This window comes from Seriola dumerili, unplaced genomic scaffold (genome assembly GCF_002260705.1).
Source record: "Seriola dumerili isolate Sdu_G_001 unplaced genomic scaffold, Sdu_1.0 BDQW01000017.1, whole genome shotgun sequence".
Lineage (NCBI taxonomy): Eukaryota > Metazoa > Chordata > Actinopteri > Carangiformes > Carangidae > Seriola > Seriola dumerili.
Genome location: NW_019174272.1, coordinates 12,202,988 through 12,228,843, shown reverse-complemented (window position 1 = coordinate 12,228,843; position 25,856 = coordinate 12,202,988). Strand labels below are relative to the sequence as shown.

Sequence of the window (25,856 nt, the reverse complement as noted above, 5' to 3'; positions counted from 1 at the left end):
CTTCAGAAATGAAAAGAAAGCGTGTGTGCATCCTATCAGACCTGTTTAACATACAGTCCTGGGACTTGAGTTGTAGTTGTGGTCATTGAATATTTACAGCTTTTACACACCAAGTGGGGCACACTGCTTCATTATTCAGTTTGTTTGTTGTCGCGTTTACAGATGGATGCTGCGGCATCTGTTCACACTGCTGCCATTATCCACTGACTGTTAACAAATCTCGCTCTTTTCATTTCGTCAAAAGCCCTGACTGCATTTCCACGTTTGGTCTACTTGTACACACTTTGCTGTTGAACACAATGATAGACGGGTCACACACTTCATTTTCTTTTTCTTTTTTTTTTTTTGTCCTAAACAAATGACATTTTCTCTTCATAACAGCCGTATAGCCGTATTGCTGACTGACATGTTTTCTGTTCTCGGACCTGCCATATGGTCCGAGTCTCAGCAAAGGTGAACCACAGTGATTAAGTTTGTCAGCATGTGGTCCTCCTGGATGAATTTTAAAGAAATCCTGACTTCCGCATAAGATGTCTGCAATCGTCTCCAGACAGAAAGTCTTCTCATCAATCTCTCAATAAACTGAAAGTAAAACCTGCGAGAGGCGGAGGAAAAAATAACACTGGTAAAGTAATCATCCATCCAGGATTTATTTATTTCAATTTAAAATGGACTGTCCAAGTGGAAACGAGATCAATTCTGAGTGACAGACCACTATAATAAGACAGATCTTTGCATGCCATGCTGGACTGGAGGTATCCAGTAGCTTATGGGGATTTGTGCTGACTGGACTGTCCTGGTTTTACTCTTATCTTGATCCTCTTGGTCCTCCTTTGTGTGAAATAAATACATTCTCTTGATTCACTCAAGGATTATGGTTTTAGACTCACACAACATGGCAGGGAAAAAAGACACAACATCTAGGGACATGCTGGAAAACACTTCAAGTTCCTGCAAGGATGGAGGGAGTTGCTGCTGCTTGAGCTGGTTCTAGGTGCGATGGTTTTTACATTACACTAATGGGAAAATCAGGGATGTTAGAGAGGCAAGGATTATGTAAGGAGACGCTTCTGTGGATTGTAAATTTTAGACTCTTTGAGTGGATGCCTCTGTTTCTTTTGGACTGTACACATGGAGGAGTGTCAACTTTTGTTAAGGGAGGTTTGTGCAGCCATTAACATGCATTTTAGCTGCATGTTGCACACATAATGTACAGTGATCTGATGATGTTACATGCTTGCAACATGCTTCACCAGGCTGCACCAGAGCAAACATATCTGTTACATTCACTTGGCTTTTTCTTTTAATGAAGACATTTTTCTTTTTCTTTCAGTAGTTTTTCTTTTCCAATCCATCAGCTTGTTTGATGCTCAGGTACACAAGTTGTGTTGTTGATATTTGGGGAGACTGTTAAAATGAGCCCATAGGTCATCTGTGCAGCAGGTTATTATGACCCATAGTTACGTTTTGTTGCTAGGCGACATCTAGTGGCTGTAATAATTATGACGAGAACAAAAGGAAAAGTGCGGTGGCGCAGTATAAAGAGCGATAAAGTCCACATCAGGAGGAGGCTGTGGTGGATTGGATGGGTCAACGAAATACAAGAATATGACACAGGAGAGCGGTGTTCAATTCCCATGTGGAAGTAGCAGTTTATGTTGTTTCTATTTTCTATGACCGTTTGATAAATTTTACCACGGTGTTTTTATTGTAACCATGACAACAAAGATCATCTAATGTTGAGGAGGTAGTTATTTTAACCCAAGTAGTTTTAGTGCTTAAACCTAAACCAAGCCATGACTATTATTATAGTAACCATGGCGACAAACGTAGGTCCAACACTCTCGATACAGTTGGCGTGTTTATTGTTGTAACCATGAAAACCAAGGTCCAGTACGTCTGTCGCTGAGAGGCGCTATTTCAGAGACACTCCTATGGGTCGTATCAGACGACTGAACAAACGACCTGCATGTTCGTTCAGGTTGGAGGACTGGTTGGATTTGGGAGTTTATGACACCTTTCTGTGTGTGTGATCTTTCTCTAACCTCAACCAAGTAGTTTGAGTTGCAGTTCAGAAAACTGTCATATGAACCATTTCAGCAGTGGTCAAATATATTTTATATAACAGAAAACACTGATATGAGTCAATTTTGAATGACAAAAAATTGTGTTTTTAATTCTGATTTGTTGACTTGTTGGTTGTGACGCATGATCCGTGAGCTTGGGAATATGAAGACCACAATGAATTGGTTTTTAGGGTTGGGGTTAGGGTCAAGGGTTGGCTGTTTGCAACAATAGCATAAAATGAATTGAACATTTCTGACAGTGAGAGGCCTAATCACTTTTGAAATGGACCCCCAGTAGAGCTTTAAAGCATTTCCAGCTCTCACTGTGAGACGTATAAAACTTAAAGTGTTTCCCGAGCACAATATGTGTATGTGCCAGCAGGTTTCCCCTGATAAAATTCTCCTCACATTTGACCACAAGGCGGGCAACAAGCTTTGTTGCTGTTTGAGAAGCTAACTATAGAGCAAAACCAAGTGAGGGAATTACAAAGCAGCAGCAGTCAGATTGTATCAAGTCCATGTCTGTGGTGCCAGCAACCAGCTGCATTAGCATAATGCCAGGGCCACAGGGTGCCCATGAAGGAAGTCCAAACAGAGGGATCAGCTCTGTGTTTCTCAGGGTCACACTCAGATTCTCTTATTGTGATTGTTGTGGCTTCACATTAAAGATTAGTAGATGGCAGCGAAGGGGGAGAAAAGGTCAAATCAAACAATTTCTCAAGACTCTGTGGAAGTTTCTTCTCTTAATCTATTTCTGAATGAAGCTGAGTTTTGCCAGAGCCACAGATTCTCAGACAAAGCCTGCTTTGGTCTCTCAGGGTTGCCTCGCTCAGAGGTCCATGTGGAGAGCAGCCACCCTTCAAAGTGGGAAAGCCAACCATTCGGCCAAAACTAAAACCTTAACAGCAACTCAAAGCAATTTTCTGCCTATTTTGTGATTTAATCCCTGGTTTGTGATGCTTGGGCACAGTGGTGTGTCTGTATTGGTGTGTGTGTGAGTGTGTGTATTGGCGTGCGTGAGTGTGTGTGTGTGTGTGTGTGTGTGTGTGTGAGTGTGTGTGTGTGTGTGTGGCCGTGTCAGTGTGACATAGCGTGTTAGCGAGTGAGGGGGAGGTTCTTTCGGATCCCTGAGGGGCCAGATCCTCAGCGCTCCCATCAGCAAGCTACATTAGCACTTTTACAGTCTACCCATCATTGAAGCGCTCATCCCTTCCTGTCTAATCGGGGGCTGAGGAGGGCTGGGTGAGAGGGCGGGTGGGGTGAAGCCGTGGGATCCCTCCAAGCTGAACTCATCTGTCTGCTTTCCTAATCACACGTCAGGCTGGGATGAGTAGACCAAGCATGTCTTCCTGGAATATTACCTGCTGACTGTCAAACTCCCCCCCCCTGCACACATGAAAATGCCCAGCTAAGATGCCCCCGTGTTTCCACTCATCAGTGTGACTTAGTCAGGTAGTAGCAGAGGAAATGAAACCCCTTCATCCATATTCCAGCACAGGCTTGGAATATGTTATATATGCCTGCAATCATGCATTTTCATATCTGCTTATCCAGACATTTTCACGTTGGCTGCGAACAGCTGCTCTTAACCTTTACAGATGCCAAAGCACACACTGGTTTTATTAGAGGTAGGAAACGATCGTTGTCACGTCTGCACCGCACGTCCGTTGGGGTAAAAGTTGCAATTATATAAACTCTGAGACAGACACTTTGAAAAACAGGCAGACTTTAGCTGTGCTTGGAATCTATATTCATAATTTAGTTCTCCCTTTTGGTTCCAGTACAGGCCAAGAATTTTACTTGATGTCCTCCATCAGCTTCCTATGTATAAATAACTGCAAATCTGATTATTAGAGAAACAAAATGCTTTAAGAATCAGCCCTGTTGTTCATAAATACACCTAACCTAACATAACCGGGACAGACTCAGACTTACATGTAGCTAGGGGCATACCTTCAGCCAACCAGCGTATTTAATTTAACGCTAACATCAAACAGCAAGTAAAAACATCTGGTTTAAAGGTTGGCTTCTGTGCCCCTACCTCAGCACATTTTTCCAGCAGACCTTTTAAAAGAATCATGTCTCAGAAGGTGGGAGCAATAAGAATCATGTTACAGTACTAAAAGAAAAACCTAGTGGCTGTCAGGAGAGCAGTCCGGGAATGCTGACCTGCCCATTTGCAGGTAGCACAAAAGGTCTTTGCACAAACACAGATAGTAAAGTATACGCTGGTATTAATCTGTCAGCTTGGGTTGTGGGTCTGGACTGTGGCGTAAAGAGGAGGCTCCCCACCATGCAGGTGTTGTTTGTGGCAACCTGTCTCAACATGATCGGAAAAAGAAAGCTTCAGATCTCCAAGGTCACATGCCATCCCCGCTGTAATTGCTGCTCTTGGTGCTCGAATTGTGAAAAAAAAATGCCCCAATGTCATCCATTAAGTGTGTGTCTACTCCACTGGGAGCAGAGGGGCTAAAATGGGTCAGAAGCAGCAACAGGATTGGAGGTGGTCTTTTGTGGGGGGCAACAGAAGAAGGTTAATTGCTTTTTAGTGGGATACTGTAATATTTCACGCCAGCTATGGTCCATGGTGTGGATGTATATGTGTGTGCGTGTGTGTGCGTGTGTGTGTGATGGAAATATGTTCGATCGATCCCAAATGGCAAGGGCAAAGCAGAGAAGTGAATATCAAACAGGATTCTGTGTGAATTCCTCCGTTTTATGTGGCTATTTGCTATTTTCCACATATGTGAACAATTAAGAGTAAAACATGAATCTTCCTCATTCTAGGACTCAAGACAAGAACAACAATTTGACACCTGAATAGACTTTTCTCCACACGGCTGCTACTTCATCAGAAGCTGCAGAGCCAGGCCGTCATCATGCAGATGAAAGGCTTTCTTTTAGGCTGCCTGACCGTGGCCCTGCTCCTCCAGCTCTCCACGGCCGGCCTGGTGAAGGTCATCCGCCACCGCAGGGAGGCCCTGATGCCCAAGAAAACACAGGAGAACCTCACCCTGCCCCACCCTGACCAGCCGGTAGTGTTCAACCACGTCTACAACATCAACGTCCCCTCCACGTCCCTCTGCTCTGTGGACCTCGAGTCGCCCGGAGGCTCAGAGCCGAAGCACAAGAGCGCCCCGATGGACATGCAGAACACCGAGCACATGGAGCACACGGTGGACGGCGAAAATCAGATTGTTTTCACCCACCGCATCAATATCCCCAAGCAGGCATGCGGTTGCGAGAACCAGTTGCCAGACATCAAGGATATCCTGAACAGGCTGGAGATGCTGGAGTCAGAGCTGTCCAGTCTGAGGGAGCAGTGCGGCAGCGGGGCAGGCTGCTGTGGCGCCCAAGTTACAGGTAAAACTGTAATTGTATGCACTGTTGGACTGTAATTAATGTGTTCTAATGCCAGTGACTTTAATGTTTACTATGCATGTAGGCAACTCGAGTGAAATCTAATTTCTAAAGGGCTTCTAGTAAATCATGTTTAAGTGTAGAAAGGTCATAAATACAGATTTAGGGAATAAGGGAATAAATGCAGCATAATTTTAAAAGCTGCCACAGGCAATATTTTCATGAGACCGTAACACTGGATTTGCATCTTTTAGTCCATTAACCACAAATTGACTGTATTTTACATTACTGCCATCCCTTTTTCTAAAAAACGCATAAGTTCATAGATTTATCAGCCAACCTTTTATACAGCCATTGGCTTCCATACTTTTTTTTACCATTGTATGGAAGTCAGCATGCCAGAACACAAAATTATCTTGAGATAATGAATTCATTACAGTGAGTAATTATTGTTTATTGTCAGTTGCATTATTGCCTGTTTGTGGATTACAGGACCTGACATCTGATTTGTCTCATTCTCATCGCATGTACAAGTTTCCTGTCTCTCTTCCTCACTGACTCTCAAATATGGAAGCCGAGAAAGGCCATACTCACAAATATTTTTTTTATCCTGTTTACGCGTTTTATCCCGGATAACATCTTGCGATAACAGAGCTTTGATATGTCAAGACAGCGGAATAATTGTCATTATCTCGAGGTTACAGTGTTATCTGGGGATAACAGATAACGGAGCTTTGTTCTCTCGAGATAACTGAATAATTACCCCGTTAATTTGAGAAAATAAAGCTCTGTTATCTCAAGATGGAGTATGGCCTTTCTTGGCTTCTGTACACAAATAACAGCAAACAACCAAAAAATTAGTAACTCTACCAAAAAATACAAGAGATGCAAAGTTCACTGTGATAAACTACATTAAACCTGGCAAAAAAAAAAATTCAAGTCTCTGTAAGTGCATTTTCATAGTTTGAACTGAGCCCAATTAATTCAAAAACATATTTCATACGAAAAGTAAATCAGTTTTTAGTTAACTGCCTAAAACATGTAAAATGATCCTGTAATCCTGTTAGTAAAACTACACTGATCAGCTCAGTAACTCCACTAATTTATATGGATTCACCCAATTTGCATGAACAGTTTCTCTCATTCAAAACTAATTCTCACCTTCGATTGAAGGGGCTGATGTTCTTTTTGTATTCTGTGACGCTGCTTGATGCAGCTCAAGGATATGAGGCTTGAGCTTGTGGATGTACACACTGCCATACTGAATGATTTGTGATCACATTGGAATAATTTTGAAATACTTTGTTTCCTTTTCTTGCCCTCCTCAAGGGGAAGTGTCCATAAAGCCATACTGTAATGGCCGTGGCAACTGGAGCACTGACACCTGCAGCTGCACGTGTGAGCCCGGATGGAAGGGCCACAACTGCACTGAACCCGAGTGCCCCAATGACTGCCAGGACCAGGGCCGCTGTGTGGATGGCAAATGCGAATGCTTTGAGGGCTTTGGTGGGGATGACTGTGGTATTGAGCTCTGTCTGCTGGACTGCGGTGACTACGGCCACTGTGTCGAGGGGTCCTGTCTCTGTGAAGAGGGCTTCATCGGTGAGGACTGCACCCAGACCAACTGCCTCAACAACTGTCTAGGCCGCGGGCGTTGTGTGGAGGATGAGTGTGTTTGCGAGGAGCCGTGGACGGGCTTCGACTGCTCCGAACTCATCTGTCCAAACGACTGCTACGACCGCGGACGCTGCATCAACGGCACCTGCTACTGTGAGGACGGCTACGCCGGGGAAGACTGCGGCGAACTCACCTGTCCTGGCAACTGTAACAATCGTGGCACGTGTGTGAATGGCCAGTGTGTGTGCCAGACCGGCTACAGTGGAGAGGACTGCTCAAAGCTCACCTGCCCCAAAAATTGCCACGATAGAGGCCACTGCTTCAATGGGAAGTGCATCTGTGATCCAGGATTTGAGGGTGAAGATTGCTCCATCCTTTCATGCCCTGACAACTGCAGCAACAGGGGCCAGTGCATCAACGGAGAGTGTGTATGTGATATAGGATACCAAGGTGAAGACTGTAGCGAGCTGTCCTGCCTCAACAATTGCCAAGATCAGGGCCGCTGTGTTGATGGACAGTGTGTATGTGATAAGGGCTACACTGGGGAGGACTGCAGCATCAAGACCTGTCCAAAAGACTGCATGGGACGTGGAGAGTGCGTGGACGGCAAGTGCCAGTGCTTCGCCGGCTTCACAGGTAAAGACTGTGGTGAGCTGACTTGCCCCAACGACTGCCTGGACCGTGGCCACTGCGTGAACGGACAATGTGTTTGTCACAAGGGTTTCACTGGTGAGGACTGCAGTGAGAAGACGTGTCCCAAAAACTGTCTAGAAAGAGGTTACTGCGTCGATGGCAACTGCGTGTGTTACGAGGGTTTCACCGGACCGGACTGCTCCATACTGACCTGCCCCAACGACTGCCAGAACCAGGGACGCTGTGAGAACGGAGTGTGCGTCTGTGATGAGGGCTTCATTGGAGAGGACTGCTCTGAGGGTGAGATAGACAGCGTATACACATTGTGTAGCCTTCCATAGGTTCATTACAGCATTTTTAATAGAATTAATCTATTCTGCTACTTGTGACATCCACAAATCGCAGGTCAGTCCAGTTTTCACTCTGCTTTTAGGCGGGTTTTTAGCTGCTACATGTTCCACTATGGTCAGTTGCTAACAGATGTGTAGTGTGCAGTGTGTAAAAAAATCTGAATTTTTTTCACTGAAAGCAACTGTCTGCTGCTGCTGACACTGAGCCTAACAGTATGGTTTCTGACCATATAACAAAACAAGCTGAATGACTCTAAAATGGTAGAGCTGAAAAAAAAACTAAATAGCAGCAGTGTGTCATCAGGGCAAGCAAGGTAAGCAAGGTGTTTGCCCAGTTAAAGCTAAAAATACTGAGGTAGAAGTGATATCTCTTCTTACATCTGATCTCAGAACAGCGTTCTGTCCCATAAAGGATCTGATCCCTGTTCGCATTCATCATGTAATTTATTGCCCTCTTGCGGAGGCAGCAGGGTTACGGTTACCCTTTACCCTGCAAGCTACCTTATCTTCCAGCCGTTGTACCTGTTGTTTCTGTTATTTTCGTGGGTGTGACCGTGTCCCGTTGACAAAGGGAGTTTGTCAATGCGCCTAGTTTGCGCATGCGTATTGAGGATAAACCTGGGATCTTTGATGGGTGGTCAGCTACAGCCAAAGTGTGCTTGTCAAGCTGTGCGTGTCTCAGCTTCTACATTTGCGCATGCGCGGACGTGTGTTGAAACTGAACTTGCTCATTAAGCATGAAGACAACATTAGCAAGTAAACCAAATGACATTAATTTATCATCTCTGTGTAAGATAAAGTTTGAGACAGACTCTTGTTAGAAGAGTAGAGCAGCTCTTTTCAGGAATAGATCAGTACGTAGGTTGCGTGTGTATCGGGCAAGGGAGAGAGAGAGAGAGAGAGAGAGAGACACGGCTGCCGACAGGAGCAGAGAGTTAGCTAGTTAGTTAGCAGTTAGCAGTACATACAGTGCCATGTATGTGCACTCCAAGCTGTTTGTCAGTAAATAAATGCTACGATTCCTGCGTCTCCCCTGTCCAGATGGTTTGAGCCTGGAAAGGTGAACAACACTGACAGGATTCTGCATTGTTACTGAAGTCTGTCAGTCTCAGCTAATGGTAAATATTTTGCTCAGCTTTGCTTGCCTATCTATAAGTCACGGCATGCCACTTCCGCATAGTCAGGTGATTCAGGTGAGTCATTTGACTTGTTCATACACAAATACTCATTAATGTAGCTTTTTAAGTAAAACAACACTCACGCACACACACACAGTATATAAACAGTATATAAGATGTAGAAGGTGTAGCATGAGAGGCTCATTAGCAGAGCAGCAGCAGCTTGACTCATCTGTGGCTAAATCTAAACCCCAAATGTACAGTGATGTCTTGACTGTCATCATGCTAGGTCTGCGAGGCTGCAGGACCGAAAAGGGCATGAAGTGTGCTGTAAGGTGGGAATGAGATGGGACTTAAAGACCTCATGTGTTTCTATGGAGATGAACGTTTCTTAGGGGTATTGATACTGGCAACTTCTGTATGATATGAGATTACATAGTAGCCATAAAAGATATGCTAAAATGGCTCAGTGAATAAAAGTTCAGTTTACGTATGCTACCACACACAATATTATGCCAATATTCAACCCTCAGCTGAGAATCCTCACGCCACAGAAGAACAAAAACAAACCTACACAGTATTACTAATCTAAATTATTCAGCCAGTTCATATTCTATCTGTGAAATATGAAGTCTTAGAACATCAATACACTTATACAACAAAAATGAAAAAAAGCAGATGCCTTCAAAAATGAATATGGTACATATTAATCCACTTGAGCCCCCTGGTGCACTTGCTAAATGGTGAATTTGGCCTTCCTGGGGAGGCGCCTGTTCTGACAGCAAAAGTGTGGTGAAATCAAGCAATTTGTAATCAGCCTGTCTGTGTTGACACAGCATGCGTTGAGGCACAGTATTGAGTGGAGGTCAGTTAGTATCGGTTAGTATCTGTTTGATTAGACACACATGGGAAAGACGACAAAAAGCACCTGTATGAGTTACAGGTGATTTTGAGGTCATTTTTTTGTCTTTTATTTTATATGTATAGTGAGAAAATATACAGTGGGCTTTGTCAAGAGACACTCAAGGTTGACTCCAGTTAGCATTTAAGAAAATATAAAATGTTATACTTTTGTGGAAATTCACTTTCATAGGAATCTAATAATGAGTACTCGGGTGTCATCTTATTTTTCCTTTTTCCAGAAATACAGACATTTTGGCATCTGATGAAGCCATGTTCGGTTATATCATTTCTTTACACTGGCAAATATATTATCTGAACATTTTCTACTTGGTACATACAGTATAGATCGAAAATGTTTCTATTCAATGTGATTGTGAAATGGTGGAAGATGAGTTTTGATTTCCTGTTGCAACTGACCATACAGTGAATTGCTTCGGTGTATATTGCTCAGCTACTTTCTGAGAATTCACTTGGAAAAAAGTTGAAATGCGGTGTTGGAAACTTCTGCTGTTGGAAAATTTGCCCGTGATGAGGGGCGAGGGGTAAATCTACAGTGAAGACAGTCAGAAAGTTCCAAAGATCTCCGACTGCACAGCAGCTCAGATCAAGCATTGCATGAAAATGTCTACAAAACACTCACTCGTGTATTAAATATGACATATATCAATTTATGTATGAATTTTGTCCCTCTGTAACTTTTCCCCATCTTAAGTCAATGAAAGAATCACTTAAATCCCTGAACAGTCTGTATTATATAACAATAACAGCTTTCAATGAACTTTACAGCAGGGATGTCAGCATGGCTGTGACTTCTGTGCTCAGTCTTCAGTTCATATGTATATTTTCTGCAAAATATGAGCTGAGATAAAGTAAATCAATTTCCAAATTCTCGAGGCATCAACTTGACGTTATCTGTCTTCTGTCACTTGTGAAAATGCTCAGCGAGTCAGCTCATCTACCTACGGGGACATTTTTTGACAAAACAGTACTTGGAGAAAACCCCATCACTATGTTAGTCACATTTTAAAATCTTCAGTAAATATAATTGACTTTCAGTGTTTCTCCACAGTCTCACCACCCAAGGACTTAAAAGTAGTGGAGGTCAACCCAGAGACGGTGGACCTGACCTGGGAGAATGAGATGCGTGTGACCGAGTACCTGATCACCTACGTGCCCACAGCAGCAGGAGGTCTGGAGCTAGACATGCAGGTGCCTGGGGACCAGAAGATGGCCACTGTTCGGGAGCTTGAACCTGGTGTGGAGTACCTGATCAGCGTCTACGCTGTTCTCAGCAACAAGAGGAGTGTTCCCGTCAGTGCTAGGGTTGCAACACGTATGTGATTCCTCTCTGTGGAAATGTACAAAATGCAATACAAAAAATACGGATGAAATGTATTTAGATTTATTTTTGCTCCATTTCTCCCAGATCTGCCTGAGCCTGAAGGACTCAAGTTCAAGTCAGTGCGGGAGACGTCAGTGGAGGTACAGTGGGACCCACTGGACATTCCCTTCGATGGCTGGAACCTCATCTTCAGAAATACAGTGAGTCCTGCTTCCCATTATGTTAATGGAGCTTCTGTATTCCAGGAGGTGGTTGAACTCTAGAGCCTACCACATCATTATCCATATTTTCCTCGGGTAGAAACCATATATGAATCACTCCAGACTCCCGTCTTCAAATTCAGTAATTCCCTAATGTGCGTACAAGAGGATCAGAGTGAATATCCAGTGGAAAGTGGTTTAGCCAAGCCAGAATGCAAAAACACAGCAGTCAAAGCTGTTAGCATGTCCTGACAGCTTCAATGACCCCATACAGCACATAGCAAATGTTACTTTGTTTACTGCTTTATTTTCCTTTCTGAGTGTTCATAGAAACCTTTCCAAACAGTGCCACTGAGATCTACTCAAAGCCGCACTATTAAACTGAGTACCCTGTCAACTCTTAAGTCCAAACGCCACCCAGAGCGCCATTATGTATGATTTGGATGTTTCTTTCCCCCACTGCTCACATTATGCCAGGACTAGTCTTTGAAGTGGTTGATGACTGCTGTGTTTTGGTGCTGGCAGAAAGAGGAGGATGGTGAGATTCTTAACTCCCTTGGCCGTCCAGAGACCACCTTTGAGCAGTCGGGCCTGGGGCCCGGCCAGGAGTACGAGGTCAAACTGGAGGTGGTGAAGAACAAGAAGCGTGGACCGCCTGCCTCCAAGAACGTCTTCACAAGTAAGTGTACATGTTCACGCTGCTAACTGGCTTATCAGTCTTTTGTTTTAGACTTATTGGAATGGTTTTATTCCAGAAGGGTGAGCGTATAGTCTGTTCGCACTCGTTTCTATGACTTAACCCTTTACTGTATGTTTTTTTTTTTTAAACTTTTCCTCAAACCATTTCACCCTCGCTTCTGGAAAATTGGGGTCTTCTGATAAATGTATCTGATAATGTGTCAAAAAAAAGATCACTGCACCACCTCAGCCCAGATTTCTTTTGTTGTGGCAACATGTGGATTGAAAACCAAGAAGAATTTGATAATGAGGTGAAAACCAGTCATTTTTCTTTATTATCTGGATTCTGATTCTGTGTGGAACCACAGGAAGTTGGAGACTTTGGGTCATGAAACAGAAATGGGCATCACATCTCTTCTTTCACTCTGCCTTTGCATGAGAAATAAGTTGTTAGTATTTCGTAGCTCTTTTAATGATGTCACCTTGTTGCATTCTGCAAGGGTTCATTGGGACCTGCCTGAAGAATTATTGCCACTGCTTGAAAAGTGCAGTAATTAATGTTTGTTTTTGTTTTTGTTTTGTGGGGGGCTGTTTGTACTATGATAAGTGATGAATATTAAGCATTCTTGGTTTAAGATATGGATGCTGCGATCACAATTTTTTTGGTGATGACACCGATACTGATCAGCTATGAGTGAGATACCGATCATTTTTGGCATGCATTGTAGATTTCGTACGTTATATCAGTCTCATGTTTTGTTTTGGTGGCCTGTCAGGCGCTGGCAGACACCAGAGTATTAACCACAGGTGATTATTTTAAGGTGATCGGTGACTAGAGGCATTAATTCTGATCTACCAATCACGTATTTTTAATAAAAATCGGCCGATAATGATCAGTGGCTGATCAATCAGGGCATCCCTAGTTTAAAACATCTAACCTGAACAAGACAGTGTGGTTTCTGCGAGTTGGCTGTGGAGTAGGGGTGAGCAATCTGGCCAAAAGATCATATGACAATCTTTTTGGGTAGAATCTTAATCCTGTATCTGAATTGTGAGTATCTCCACAGATTTAGTTGAATTCATGTGATCGCTTGATTAGTACATGATTAGTACGCATATAGTTGCCTGCACACAAGGCTGCCACTTCACCTCAAGGCTAAAGGCCCAACTCCCAAATGTCTGCATACTCTTTCTGCTCTGATTTTATTCTGAAAGCCTCATATCATTCCACCACTTTGATGCTTCTTTCAGAAGTCTTCTGTTTACAAATTGTGTCACAACCAATTACACTTTGTTCATATGGAGTATTGGTCTGGACAATGCTGCTTTTTATTTATGAGGTGTTATACCTAAATATTTTAATTTGAAAGTTCAGTCGCGTTCATGGCTCGTCCTGCTTTGTTACAGTCCGTCCCACAGATGGACTGTAACACCACGTCTTGGACTGCAGCTGGTGATGGTGGTTCTTGTTCTGCTCAGGTGGAGAACTTGTTCATGTGGAGCTTCACCAGACTCACAGAGGCTGCAGAGCAGAACAAGGACTGCTGTCTCCAGCTACAGTTAGTGGGCTAGCTGTTAAACAATTAACAATGGGTTGGTTAGCAGCGACTCAACTTCTGAAATTAAACATGTAAATATTGATTGATTGATTGACTTTATCGTCCACCTCAATGGAAATTTGTCATTGGCTTCTTCTAAAGAAAGTACAATAAATAAAAAAAAAAATACATGTAATCCACATAACAAAACACACCATTAAAAAAATACAACATGTAAAACACACCATAGTGCAAATGGGTGCTTAGCAGCAGATAGGGGAAATAAATAAATACCAGAGAGCAAATCTTATAAAATAACAAAACAAGTAAGTAAGTGTTCCCTCGTGCGGTCATTTTGTGTTCAGTGCCTGTATGGCGTAGGGAATAAAAGAACAGACAGCCAGATGGAAGCAGTTCAAACTCGGAGTGTAGTGGGTGTGAGGTACTGTATCTGAAACTATGTGTTTAGCCTTCCTTTTAATGACGCGATCTGTATGATTCATCTAAAAAGTATCATAGGCCAAAGTAAGACTGTCCACCATATAAGATCCTAGGATCGCCCACCCCTGCTCTGGAGTAGAGAAACCTATAGAACTGCCTCAAGCTCACAATCATCACTATGAATGGAAAAAAGACCCACAAGACTTCATTAGATTCCTTTCACCCCTTTAGACCATATAATGTCCCTGTATCTATTTTACATGTATTATTAGATCGCAAAGAAATTAGGCAAGGTCATCATTTTACATTTTAATACATGACCATCATTTAGAATGGTATTGTTCTAGTAGGCCAACCGCACAATATTGCCTTGACACAACAAATGGAAATCTTATTATATTTTGATATGTAGTGTTAAATTGTCAAATTCTTACCCCTACTAAGAGATGAGGGATGAACAGCACAGTTATGAACACATAACACTGTGAATAAATGGTATATCCTTTACTGCTGGTCAGACCTACATACATCAGCAGTAGCTTATCATTCTGGATAAATTCTTTGCTCTTTATGACCCTGGAAAAACCCTTGACCCTCAGAAAAGTATCCATACAATGGAGGGATAAATTCCTGGCTGATGGATTCTAGAAAAGCTAAATTAAATATTAAAGCTGTAGCGTATATCAAATAAATGTAGTCTTGACCTCTTGGTATTAATCCTTAAAAACACATTCACCAGACAATAAGCCAAAACTCTCTTTTCAGCGTTCTGGGCCAGAGCTGCAGATTGAGAAAGTGGATTTTCCAGAAATAGAGGTTATTGTGGAATAAAGTGTCACTTACAGCTGTCAAAGTTAAGTGCAAAAACAGGTTGTCACCTTCATACCTTGTGTAGGTTCATTGAATTCTATATCTGGCTTATCCATCTTGCAGCTCCCAGCAGAGCATTGTAAACAGGCTGACATGTCAACCCTGACTGATTAGCTCATTAGATTTCATTGTATTGTTGTGATTTAGTGGCGGTAGTAAAAAGAGATATGGATTTCCAGCCCTATTGGCAAGTTATGAGATATCTCCATAGCTCCATCAGGCAATAAAGCCCAATGGCTTGTAACACACTCTCGGGAACTTGGGGCTGGGGATCAATATAAAGAGAGAAAACAGGGTTGAATGTGTGATTTCACCTGCCAGATCAACCACCAACCACAAAGCTATTTTTAGGTGACTGTACCGGGGGGGGGGTTTAGCACACACTGCTCCAACTCCTGCTGAAGTTGTTAAATGTGTATTTTCTTTAAAAAAGAAAAAAAAAGGGGGGGGGGGGGCTGAAACTGAAACCTTCACTCAAACTGTGCTCCTACTCTTGGGAGCTTTCTGTTTCAACAAAGCAGTATCAACAGTGGTCGCCATACATTCAGCATTAAGTTTAATACAGTAAATGGCGGCTTCCTTCCAGCAGTGGGTCAGGCCACTTCTCTGCTTATTTATGGTGTGAAAGTGGTCTGCACTCTGCCAGAAGGATGCATGGAAACTCCATTAGAGGTCTGTCATTACTTTTTTTTTTTTTTTTTTTTTTTTTCATAAACCCAGCAGTAAGAGCCGGTTACTTAATAACTATGTGTAGAGCACATTAAGTCGTCTTTTTCTCATTTCTTCAGTGACTTCTATAGCTAAGCCAGTGAAAAGGAAATGCAGTGATAATGTCCATTCTGTAGCTTTATGTATTGTTATGTTTGAATCCTTTGTTCTTATGAGTAGCACATACTGTTCTGCACTCTAACAAAAATGCACCCCATACTCTAAATCCCTATTATATTAATGAAATAACCTTGGGGGGTGACATTCTTGTGAGAAAAGTCAGATTGAAAAGAAAATCCTTTGCATGACTGGATTGCTGCCACCAGAAAAAAAATAAGTGCAGTTGTCCAGATTCAAATTCAAGCCATGATTTCTCATTTTAACAAAATCCTTTTAATGTAATCTCAATATGAGCAATATGTGGATACATGGATTCTTTGTACTCTACTTACACTGAAACATAAAACCACAGTTTGTCACTTTTATGGATTAAACAAACAAGATGTGACATGTTAATTAGCCTTAAAGATGCTAGTAGCTGTACCTTCTTAATAAACTGACATCTATCTCTACTTTCTTTGGTCATAAGTAGTGTAAGACAGTTTGAATTCAGTAATTACACTACAGTTGCTGATCCCAGTAACGCTCCATTAGTAGGACTATTTAGAGTTCAGCTTGTTTGACGAAGGGTTGATCTCAGTTCAGGTCTCTGACTGGTCCTTGATATGGTTGAGGTGCAGGATAGGCGGTGTCAACTACCAAAAGAGGAGAAATGTTATTCCAGGTTTGATAAAGTGCTGTGTCCTTGGCTGGCTGATTTAGCAAACGGTTGCCACATCATTGGCCAGGTCATAGTTTTATGCTTCAGTTGAACAAGGCTGTCGACAGGGTACTGTTTCCCTGTAGGCGCCCAGTATTTATACTATGCATAAAACACTAAGCTATAATATGTTACTTTACCACATTAAAATGTCACAAAACCCCAATCCCAAATGTGTCCAGAAACTTTCAGGCCTAGACTAACTGGGAGAAGCTGACTGCAACGATGGCAATGGTATTGAAGACTTACAACTCCCATGATCCCACACTACTTCACGTCACCAAATGTCATTTTTTTTGTTATTGTTTTGGTAGAGAGACCCCTAGTAGCAGAAAATTATGTACAATTACATCCCTTGTTCCCCATAGTCATGTTAGCTTCCACAGTACATTTAAATACAAGTAGGAACTGGTCAGTATTTTTTGGTTCTTGGTTCATACAACAAAATGACACTGTAAATCGTGGCCTGTATTATAAAGTACTAGCATATGTTGATTTTGTGTAATAGTGAGAAGGTTTTGTGTCATGAGAAGATAAAGTGAGATGTTGAAATGCAAAAAGTTTCATATAAAAATGGAATGATTTAGCATGCTATGATAACAAGGAAAAAATATTATATAATTGTTATTATTATTATTATAATGTTAATTTTCTTGCAATTTTTATATAAAATGAACAGGAAGTTAATAAAAACATGAAACTAAATTTTCACATCATTTGACAATAAAATGAGCATTCTTTTCTTTCTTTATTTTTTGTTTATGGCAGGAGCAACAAGCTGGTGGAAAAAAAACATATTGGTGTGTTTGTGACAATTGTTTTTTTCATCTTTGGCAGAAAAATAGAGCAGTTTCTCCTTGGCTAAAACCTTGTAAGACAAGAAAAAAATCAAAGAGGATGAATATTTTTTATAGCTATGGTTAATGCACACATTCATTGGTGCACACAAATATATACACCCACCTGTCAGCACTATTTGGATTATGAGGCTCAGACTCATCTGTGATGCTCTCTGTCGCTCTCTTAATGTCTCCCATTACACCACCTTGCAGAGCGTACTGTGGGATTTGCATGCTGAAGGGCTAATTGTGTGACACTGCTCCGCTCCGCTCCACTCTTCTCTCTCCTTCCCCTCCAACCCAACCCACAATGTGTGGGAGGCACCAGTCAGTCAAGCAGTCAGGCTCAGAGGGTCACCGGCCTCCCAGGAGAATGGTATTGTGACATCTGAACGTCACATTCGCAGCCTTCTCAGATGACAAATCTGTGTTAATCTCAAACATAGATTCTTCATTTTATCAGCCCGGCACAGAGGCTTGACTTTCCTGAAGTTGCTTGCGTGTGACAAATCAATTTCAGCACCGGTGAAAAGGCGCCCTTCATGGGCACTGGGATTTGATCTATAAATAGTTTGAATAACCTCATAAATGCGAGAGGGCTGTCACATTTGTCAGTACCTACATTGCTGAAATGACTGTATTCATACATATAACGCCCAGGCAACCCTCCACACTCAACCTGTGCTTCCATCCTTCATGGTGTATGGTCAGGGTCAGGATTCATTTCAATCAAAGGGTAAAAAAAAGAAAAATCTGCATTTTCTGAAAAAAAATACATGTGATTGCTACATCTGCTGCTGTGGTTTATGGCGACTCATGCATAAAAAAGGATTTTATAGTGGTCAAAGCAAGGGACATGAACTTATAAGAAAAAATATAGGTATATAAATGTTAGTCAGTTAACTAAATAAATTAATAACTGGCCACATGGTGGCACGATTGCAATGATTTTTGACTATGTGATATGCATTTCACCATGGGCCAGTTGTCTGTCAAGTTTCATTTCACTGGCCTTTAAAATCGTTGCGATATTAGTAATTTTATCCGCTCCTCGTTAAAATAATGATCACCCATCAATTATGAAAGACATCAACAAATGCAAATTGAGAGACAAACACAAAGTTTGACAGTATCGTTACATCTAATGAGCACTCAGTAGCTGACCATGATCTTAAAACAACTTCTCAACTAGCAGTTGTATTACAGATATTCTCACTTATTTTAAATCAGTCCTCAAATTGTCTCTCTGCTGTTACTGTGTTAACGAGAACGTTCTTCTTACACACCATGTGATGTACCCAGTAGCTACCCATCCATTATCAATACCGGATATACTGCTTATCTTTATAGGGTTGCAGGGGGCTGGAGCCAATCCCAGCTGACATTGGGCGAGGGCGGGGTGCACCCTGGACAGGTTGCCAGTCAATCACAGGGCGGACATACAGAGACAAACAACCAGTCACACTCACACTCACACCTATGGGCATTTAAGACTCGCCAATTCACCTAATGTGCATTTGGATTGCGGGAGGAGAGAACCCACACAGGCACAGGGAGAACATGCAAACCGCACACAGAAAGGCCCTAGGCAAGGGGTTCGAACCCAGAACCTTCTCACTGTGATGTGACAGTGCTAAACACTTCTTAAAGTACAACAGTGGCTACTCACTAGGAAACTGTGAAAGTTTCCCAAATGTGACTGTACAGACAACTGTGGATGCTCTGGGGCCAATCACAGACAAACCTGTGCTTGATGCAGTACCATGCTTGACCACATGTTTGTGATGCAATATGTTTTCAGTTGTTGTTGCCGTTTAACTGAGCTACAAAACACTGGCTTGTCCAAATTGAGCTATCTTTATCTTTGTTTGCCCCAGAGACAGCAGTCAACAATCCAAAGCAGCGTATGGCAAAGTCTAGCTCATCGTCCTTTTCATTTTCAACGGCGGTGTAGCCGACAGCGTATGATGCTCGTCCAAACACATACCTGTTGTTTTCTATGTAAAGTCCTACACCAGTGTACAGGACGCTGAAGAGTGGTGCAGGAATGGTCTTGACTGGGATGGCCAGCTCAGGAACAGACTCGGGGGGGAAAACGCTTGGTGTCGGACAACTCAGGTACAGACAGGACGTCAGCTGGCATGGCCAACTGAGGAAATGGTGGGACGTTGGCCAGGACACAGGAGCAGAGGGGACGGGCAAGGACAGCCGACTCAGGATCTGGCTCAGGGTCTCGCTGAGATTCCTGGGCCAGCCAATGCCCAAAAATTATGTTTAAATAGTCTTTGAAAAAAAATTAGGTTCAAACATACATAATTACTTGTATAGGTGCTCATTGGGTGCATATTTTCGAGATGTGCCCTAAGGTTGCGAGTGCTGGAATGGTTGGCCAGGCTCACTGTAGCTTACATAGCTTGACCACAAAATCCATATGTTATTGTTGAAGCACTTGCTCGTTTCAGCTTGACCTACATTTAATTTTCAAGTCATGGGGAAGACAACTGTGGTCATGTTGCTTTTTTTTTTTTTCTCAATCTAATATGAATTTTCACAATTGAATGTCTGGTTTTTCTTACAATTCAATTATATAATCGAATCTCGAATGATCGTTGACAGCCCCACTGTGGAGCCGGGCAGCCTGGTTGATTGATGTCTCCGTGACTCAAGTTTCGTTCTATGGTCTCCCATCCCCAGGATATCTGAGGGAAATTGCCAGATGAGTCCCAAAGAAAGGGGTCTGGTCAAGGTCTTCTGGGCCAGGATCAGACATGTTAGTCAGTTTGGGAACAGGAGCAGACAGTGGACTAGCTGGCTCGGGACGGGAAGGCTGCAGGCTCATGAACTTGAGCCGAATTGCCTGGAGAGCAGACTGAAGGCTAGCATGCCGATGGCTAGCAGGCTGGAGGCTAGCCGACTGGGAGGCTGGCTGGGAAACAGCTTGGAGGCTGGTGGGCCTGGGGCTTGCCGGCTGGGTAACTGGATGATGGCTAGCAGCCTGAAAGAATTGGAGTCTGGGGAATCAGAGGTGTTTATAAAGTCCTTAAGCCACTCAGGCGAGGCATCCCTCAGCCATGGCTTTGAGGATGCTTCCTTGCATGCCAATTTCATCTCTCCCTACCAGCGTCTCTTCTCTTCCATTCACCAAACCAGAAGTTTCTGCTCAGTCCATTATTTTGTCAATTCATACTGTCACTGCACAGGCAGAGAGAACCCAAACTCAGACACAAAGGAGGCTGAAGCAGAGAATATACTTTGATAATGAAAATAAACAGGCTTACAGGCAGATGGATAAATGAACTGGTAGGTAGTTGACAGGCATAGGCGGGAACAAACAACAACTAAGAACACAAGCAGATTAACAAAGAAGACAGTCAGGAAATGACTCAGAAAAACTAAAAAGACAAACTGACAGAGAGTGAGAGGAATACAGGAACAGGGTAATTGGGAACAAGTGAAACTAATCAGGCAGGGCAGGCAATAAAACAGACAAGACACACAGAGGAGCAGGAAGTAAAACAATTGTGGACGCAAAAGAGGGGTGATTTCGAATAAAACAGGAAATAATAACAGTAGTTCCTAGTTGCCCAATTTTCCAGTTGGAGGAATGACATTGTATTTATTGAGGCACAAACATAACACCATTGACAGGAAGGTCTGCATAGAACTATAATGATATACTTTAACGAACAATGAAATGTGTTAATTGATTTGTGTTTTAATACTTTCCAATGCAGCTTTAGTTTTGTGCAACACAGTGTATGAGTCCCGTTGAAAATCAGCAGATGAAAATCATTCATTGTCATTTTCAGAACAATAGTCATGTTTATTTGGAATTTGTCATCGCACAATAAGTGCACTGGTCTAACAGGGCTTCAACAGCTGCTCCTCTTAAAGGTCCCCTCCAATGAAAATCAAGTTTTTAAATTTGTTAACATCCATATGATGTTTTTTTTATATAATACAAGACATACAGTATCATGAGTGAAATAATCATCAACACCATGACTGAGTGTTGAACCTTGAACTGCAGTGAACCAATGACAGTCTCATAAAAACAGATTCAGACAGCCAGGGTTTCATACGTCACAAACCTAATGAACCAATCCTGTCAACTTGTGGGGACAGGGGGCGGGGCTAAATAAACCTGAAACCTTGTCAGTACAGAGAGAGATAGTTAGCATTAGCACAACTACTAACACTGTTAACTACACTAAGCGTTCTGATCCGTCTGCTAGTCTCTGATTCCACAACAGACTCCTCCTCTGAGTCTGGGTCTGACTGAGGCTCAAAGACGTGGCTCACATTGTTTCACCTGTCAACACAGCACAAGAAGCTGTGGTGGGCGGGACATGAGCCAGATTTCTCAGTGAGGAAGTAAGCATAGATGTGCTTACAGTCCAAGTTTTAGATATTTTTTTTTTCACTTTTTATGTGGAAAAAACATTTTAAACACAATTTTTTCATCGTTTACAAAATGTCTGGAGAGGAACTTTAATACCTTTGGCCATATGTGTATGCAGATAGAATGAATTTAATCTATTAAGAGTCCTTTAACAACCTTCACTATGTTACCCCTTACCCCTCTAGTGATTGATGCCCCCAGCCAGGTGGACGTGCGTGACGTGACAGACACCACAGCACTGGTGACATGGTTCCAGCCGGTGGCCGCGGTGGATGGAATAAGCGTCTCCTACGGGCCCAGCTCCAACCCCGCTGACCGCAATGTTGTGGAGCTGTCCTCCACTGACACCCAGTACCACCTGGGAGGCCTCACCCCTGACACCCAGTACGAGGTGTCCCTGACAGCTCGGACAGGAGAGAGGACCAGTATTCCTGTTTATGAGTTTTTCCTCACAGGTGAGACTAGTAACAATTTGCTGTGCTTTATTATAGTCTAATGACTTCTACGACACAAATACTTTACTTACGGCTATATGTTCACTAGGGATTATATCCTGTTGCATGATGTAAGTGGATGTGTGTGTTCTTTGAAGGACCAAATGTCCCCCCAAGTACACTCAAAAAGTATTTATCCTAATATTTAAGATTTATCTTAATATCTAGGTTAATATTTAAGATTTATGCATATTTGTCAGTAAAACACAAATGAAACAATGACATTTAAGTTAAAGTATTAATAAATGTGTTTAAAATAGCCATGTTTATGCAATATAAACCTGGGCCCATATCCAAAAAAGCATTTTATCTTACCACTGGGAGTACTCCTAAGTCCACTAAAAGTTTCAAACTAAAGGTTTTCTTTTTTCTAAGTCCTATTCACAAAGATGCTGAGACCAACTTTTACTAAGGAAAAGTGAAAACCCGTGAGCTAAGGGTGCGACTCCGTTGCTACGGTTGGCGTAAAATTTTCATGGACGAGCTTGCTTACAAGAACCGCAGTGATTGGTTGATGAAAGACCGGTGTGCGCCAGTGAAAACGCATGTGCAACATCCCGCAGTAATAATTAAAAAAACGCATTGAGAAAAAAACAAATACAAATTAGATGATAACAGATTAGGTGCAGTATGATCAGGTTTGTGTCGACAATTTCATTTTACAATAAAAGCTTACATTCAGTTCACTCAATGGAAAAAAAATAGAAATAAATAAATAATACATAATAAAATAAAAACCTCACCTGTCATCAACATAACTAAAGCTAACTGGCAGCCTATTAGCCACCTGTGTGAGAAGCCATGTCTCACATGGATATCTACTGTCCCCCACCAAGTGACATCCGGCTGGAATACGATCCTGTCAAACAGCTGCCTCAGGTCACTCTCCATTAAGATCCATGACTCGTGTGTAGATCCTGGACACTGTACAACAATGTCTACAACTGTACATGCAGCAATGAACCAATCGCATCCTTCACAACAATCATTATTCCCTTGTGACTGTGGTTGTATCTTTTAAGCAATTCAGCATCGTTTAAGGTTTCCAAAGCATAACTTGTCCCAGACTTAGGTGCTACTTTTAGTGCTAAGTGGATTTGTGAATTACTCAAACAGTCAAAACAATCAGGAGTCCTACAGTTAGGACTGACGCCCAGAAACAGAGTTTCTCCTAAATCTGTGATTGGGAGCTACTCTCAGCCTCAAGATGCTTTGTGACTACAGTCCCTGGTCATTGTTATTTAAAACATGCATATGGATCACATTAAGTTTATTAGTACAGATAAATAAAGCTTAAATATTTGACTAAATATTTTTTTAGTGTATAAAATAATGATAATCCCCCGATATCAATCGGATTGGATTATAAAAGGAACTACTTAAATTTAGACCTGGACTAGAAGTACAGTTAAATGTAGGTTAGTGTAAAGTCACACCTATTTAAAGTCCATTTCTGTGTGTCAGACCTGGACGCCCCCAGAGACCTGCAGACAGTGGAACTGACAGACGAAAGCATCACTCTTGAGTGGAAGAACAGTCAAGCTCAGGTGGACAACTATCGCATCAAGTATGGACCTCTGTCTGGAGGTGAGCATGGAGAGCTGCTCTTCCCCCCGGGACCCAAGGACACCACCCAGGCTAAGATCACAGGTACTACCCCGCAAAGCCACACACACACACACACACACACACACACACACACACACACACACACACACAATAATCCACCCAGGTTGACATTACCACGAGCTATGTGCAGGGTACAGACACAGAGATAGTGTTATGTAACATTTTGCATAACATCCTTGACTCAAGGTTTCAAGAGCTTTCATCCCCCTCTCAGGTTCTTCATCAGTGGCTCAGTTGTCATGGATATACAGAGGGGTCTGACTTTCGGAACCCACTGTATAGATGCCTCTATTAACAGTTAATCAATAATTTGCTAATGCTTTACACACCATTAATAAGCAATTAACAACTTCCAGGTTGTGAAAAATCTCTTTGGCTGGTAGTTATCATCCCCCATGAAGACACGTCTTTGCCCTTTACCCAGTTTCTCACTGTCTTACATGTGATCCATCAACCAGTTGTTAATAAATGGTCCAGATGATCTTCCAGAAACGACGTGGTCTTACAGTCAATTGGAGGAGACTAAGTTACCTTCTGGATATGGGTGAACAGCAGCCAAAAGAATTTTTCAAAACATCAACCAAAAGTTGCTCTTATTCACAGCTTATAATCATAATTAATCTATATAGGATGAGTAAGTAATTTTTTAAACTGTTAATAAAGCCATTTGTTACAACTTATAAAGCCTTAATGTCTTATTAGGAGATGGAAAGACTTTTTACAACCTGGCAAAGTTTAACTGCGTTAACTACGTTTTTAAAAGGAAGGAGTAAAAATATTATATGGTAATAATGATGATTATATGGTAAAACTATTAAACTGAATTACATCTGTTGGCTACCAGCCGTATATGCATTGTTATTTCCCAGTGAGAACTGCACAGAAAGCAACCAATTAATTCCAGTCAAGCACTTTGCAGTCTGTGCATACAAGAGATAATTACAAGTATACACTCAGTTGGCAGTTTATTAGGTACATCTAGCTAAAACTAATGCAGTCTAATCCTGCATTAAATCTTCCTTTATAATGTTCAGTTTTTATTAGAATTAGTGTAGAGAGTTGTTGATTCACCTGTATGATAATTATGGAGGATGTAGTGTGCGGAGCTGTTATTTAGCCTAACGCCATTGCTATAAATGGGACAAAATAGGTGGCAGGTGTCTTTACATAGCAATATTAAGCAACATAAATCAAACAGCTGCCACTTCATATAGAATCAACAGCACAATAAGCAGCAGAAAATGCAGCCCAAACCAGACAAAACACTATGTTGCTAGGCAACACAGTAGTTGTTAATGCTGTACAGTGAGTTACAACAATCAGCCATTTGCCGCACACACCTGTCTGAAGGTCACTCTTAGGCTCATGCAGCACAAAGTCCTCCACAGTCTGCTCTACATCAAACTTCTCTGCTCGCTCATTCTCAGTGCAAAATATCGTCAGTCCACTCAGCCTCTGTCTCACTGCTCCTCCAGGTTTTTAGACACTGAGCTGATGAGCTGCAGTAACAACATCCATCATCAGAAACAGCAGACAGGTGCTGCACACCTCACTGACTCTGGCCAGGTGGTGCATCAAATCAGCAGAACAGGCTCCTTTCATTTGTTGCGTTCTCACATGGTTCATCGTAATTTCATCATGTGACTTTGGCTTTAACTCTGAAGCAATTTCCACTTCATAGGTTGCAAAGTAAAATTTTTAAAAATACTCCAAAAAGTACAAGTACACAAAAAATGACTTTGTTTCAGTAGATGTAACTGGTTACTTCCACCCCTGCTCATCACTACTAATCCATTACTCTCTTTACTATGAATGGGACCTCACAGACTCATAATTGTCATGTCATCA

At 42.1% G+C, this 25,856-nt stretch overlaps 1 protein-coding gene across 1 annotated transcript in view; it reads left to right on the top strand.

Moving 5' to 3' along the window:
• The first annotated feature begins 4,945 nt into the window (after positions 1-4,945).
• LOC111228257 (tenascin-like) overlaps positions 4,946-25,856 on the top strand; it is a 44,890-nt gene continuing 23,979 nt past the window's right edge. Inside the window, exons 1-7 of the mRNA XM_022754110.1 lie at positions 4,946-5,429; positions 6,756-7,976; positions 11,117-11,380; positions 11,474-11,589; positions 12,115-12,268; positions 22,071-22,340; positions 23,844-24,029. Coding sequence (XP_022609831.1) covers positions 4,946-5,429; positions 6,756-7,976; positions 11,117-11,380; positions 11,474-11,589; positions 12,115-12,268; positions 22,071-22,340; positions 23,844-24,029 — 2,695 coding nt within the window. The remainder of the gene's footprint in view (positions 5,430-6,755; positions 7,977-11,116; positions 11,381-11,473; positions 11,590-12,114; positions 12,269-22,070; positions 22,341-23,843; positions 24,030-25,856) is intronic.